The sequence below is a fragment of the Gavialis gangeticus genome, unplaced genomic scaffold (genome assembly GCF_001723915.1).
Source record: "Gavialis gangeticus isolate Ggan-Ray unplaced genomic scaffold, GavGan_comp1, whole genome shotgun sequence".
NCBI lineage: Eukaryota > Metazoa > Chordata > Crocodylia > Gavialidae > Gavialis > Gavialis gangeticus.
Genome location: NW_017729034.1, coordinates 18,185,585 through 18,187,801, shown reverse-complemented (window position 1 = coordinate 18,187,801; position 2,217 = coordinate 18,185,585). Strand labels below are relative to the sequence as shown.

The 2,217-nt window shown below is 53.8% G+C and overlaps 1 protein-coding gene across 1 annotated transcript in view; it reads right to left on the bottom strand.

The window, feature by feature from the left end:
* Positions 1-1,548, bottom strand: part of LOC109304207 (vesicle-associated membrane protein 1-like) — an 8,744-nt gene extending 7,196 nt beyond the window's left edge. The window contains exons 1-2 of the mRNA XM_019526686.1: positions 1,519-1,548; positions 12-244 (exon numbers count right to left, since the gene is read on the bottom strand). Coding sequence (XP_019382231.1) covers positions 12-244; positions 1,519-1,548 — 263 coding nt within the window. The remainder of the gene's footprint in view (positions 1-11; positions 245-1,518) is intronic.
* Positions 1,549-2,217: the final 669 nt, after the last annotated feature.

The window sequence follows — 2,217 nt, the reverse complement described above, 5'->3', positions numbered from 1 at the left end:
GGTCCGGTTGGGTCGGGTCGGGTCGCGCCGGGCCAGTCCCGCTAGTCACCACGCTCCGCTCTGCACCAGGCTGTGAATGCGGCGGCCGCCGCCTCCAGCCTTTTATAGGCCGGTCTGGCCACGCCCACAGCAGTACCAGCCAATGGCGGGGGCTCCGCGAGGTACCCCACGGTACATGGAGGCAACTCCGGGCCAGCCACCTCCCTCCGCTGCTGGCCAATAAGCGCTTCCGTCTCTTCTCTTGCTACACGCTTGGCCAATCAACGCCCACCTCGCACTAGCCATGGCTGTGACGACAGAAGCCAGGTGGGGACTCTTCAGCATCCGTAGTCGCTGCTGGTGGCAGCTCCGTGCACATGTAGGAGCCGCGCTGCGGCCGGGCGGTCCCGGGTCGCCGATGGAAAGCGCTGCTACCCAGTATCGTCTGCACAGCCGCGTGCGGTACAGGATCCAGGCTGCAGCCCTCAGTGACACAGGGCGGCTGATCTCCCCAGCCGCAGGTTTCCTTTGCCCCCACCCCAAGTCACAGCGCTACCAACCACCGCACCCTAGAGAATTCTGCGCAGAGAAATTCAAAGTTATGCAAAATTATTATTATTTTTTTTTTTACAAATTAAGCTCAATGTAATGCTAATTGAACCTTCTTTAGAAATATATGGAGGTACTTGTGTTGGGGGGATCTGATGGAGGGGTAGGTGTTGGGTGAGCATGTGGGGGGCAGGGTTGTGAATGTGTGGTGAGATGTGGGTGAGGGGAGATTGTGAAAGGGTGCTGGGGGTGTGGGCTGCCCGCTGCCACACCCCCATATCCCCCCCTTTCCCCTCCCCTCCCCTGCACACAGCCCCCACATCACCACACACCTCCCTGGCATAGCCCCTGCTACCAGCAGGCCTTCTGGGCAGTCCTGTCTGCAGCAGGCACAGTCCTCAGTGGGGCACAAATTCTGGGTGCTGCATGTGGCAGCACAGACTTAGCCTGGTATCTTATTTGGGGACATGTCATATGGGAGACAATACTGTGTTAACCATCAGTCTTGCGTTAAATAGCGATATATCAGGCTCTCCACCAGCTGTGACAGAACAGGGAAACAGCAAGTGCGTCCAAAGACATTTTCTTACCCCTCCCACCATCCAACCCAGCCTTGTTTCCCAACCTCCCAACCCTCATTAACTTTCTGCATTCAAAAAAGCAATGTCCTTCCCCTACTCCCTCCCATCCACCCCCACTCTTCTGCCAAGTTCTGCTTGGAGTCTTCAGCAGAAGACAGGGTTTTCAAGATGCATCTTCAGAAGGCATAGGGGAGCCCCCGATGCACTTGTTTCCTGTAGCAATACTAGTTTGCCCAAAGACAAAGCCAGGTCACCTGAATACACTTGACAGGTGACTCCTCCTTTCTCTGCTCCTCCCCATACCACGTGCTTCCATGGATATGGTACAATCAAATGTCTACATTATGAGAAGTAGCCGGCATACAAAAACTAGACAGATCATACGCACCCAAACCTGAGTTAGCTTTACCCAGTCAGTGACAACTTTAGCCTTGCACATGGGTGAGGGCACACCAGTTTCAAATGTACTCAGAATACTTTACCCAAAACCCCAGCTTGTTTTAGCTGATTGGTCCACTACTGCTTTGCCACTTTGTTGAGCTAGGCATATGGATCACCTCTGACCTGGACTGCTCCATATTCAGTGACAAGGCATGATGTAGAAGATGAGAAACTAAATGCTTTTTGGTCCAGCTCACGCCTGTCTGTTGCTCTGTCTACACACTACTACTCTGCAGATATTCATCCCCACTCTTGCTGCCTCCTGGGTGGGAGGTCAGCTGCAGAGCCCCCAGTATCAGTGGCCAGCACCACTTTGAGCTTCATGTATATCCTGGGAACTGACCTTGCTCCACACCTTTGAAATTGAAAGGAACTTGCTGTCCTGTACAGCTGTCCCTGTATTCTGTCTTTGCTGTGGGCCACAATACCTGGTATAAAAGAAAAAAAAATGTACTGATGTACTCTGATGCCTACCAGGAAGGGGAAGAATACTTGGTGCTACCAAGCTTCCACCCAGGTCCTGGTTTGACATTGTGGAGACTCCAGCTTGCAGGTTCTTTACAGTGACAGCCGGGGGGGTGGGGGACTGCCTGCGATGCCAGCTGTGCCTCCTGGTGGTATCCCTCAAGAAGCAGACGAGAAAGCCATAGGAGGAGGTGGCAAGGCT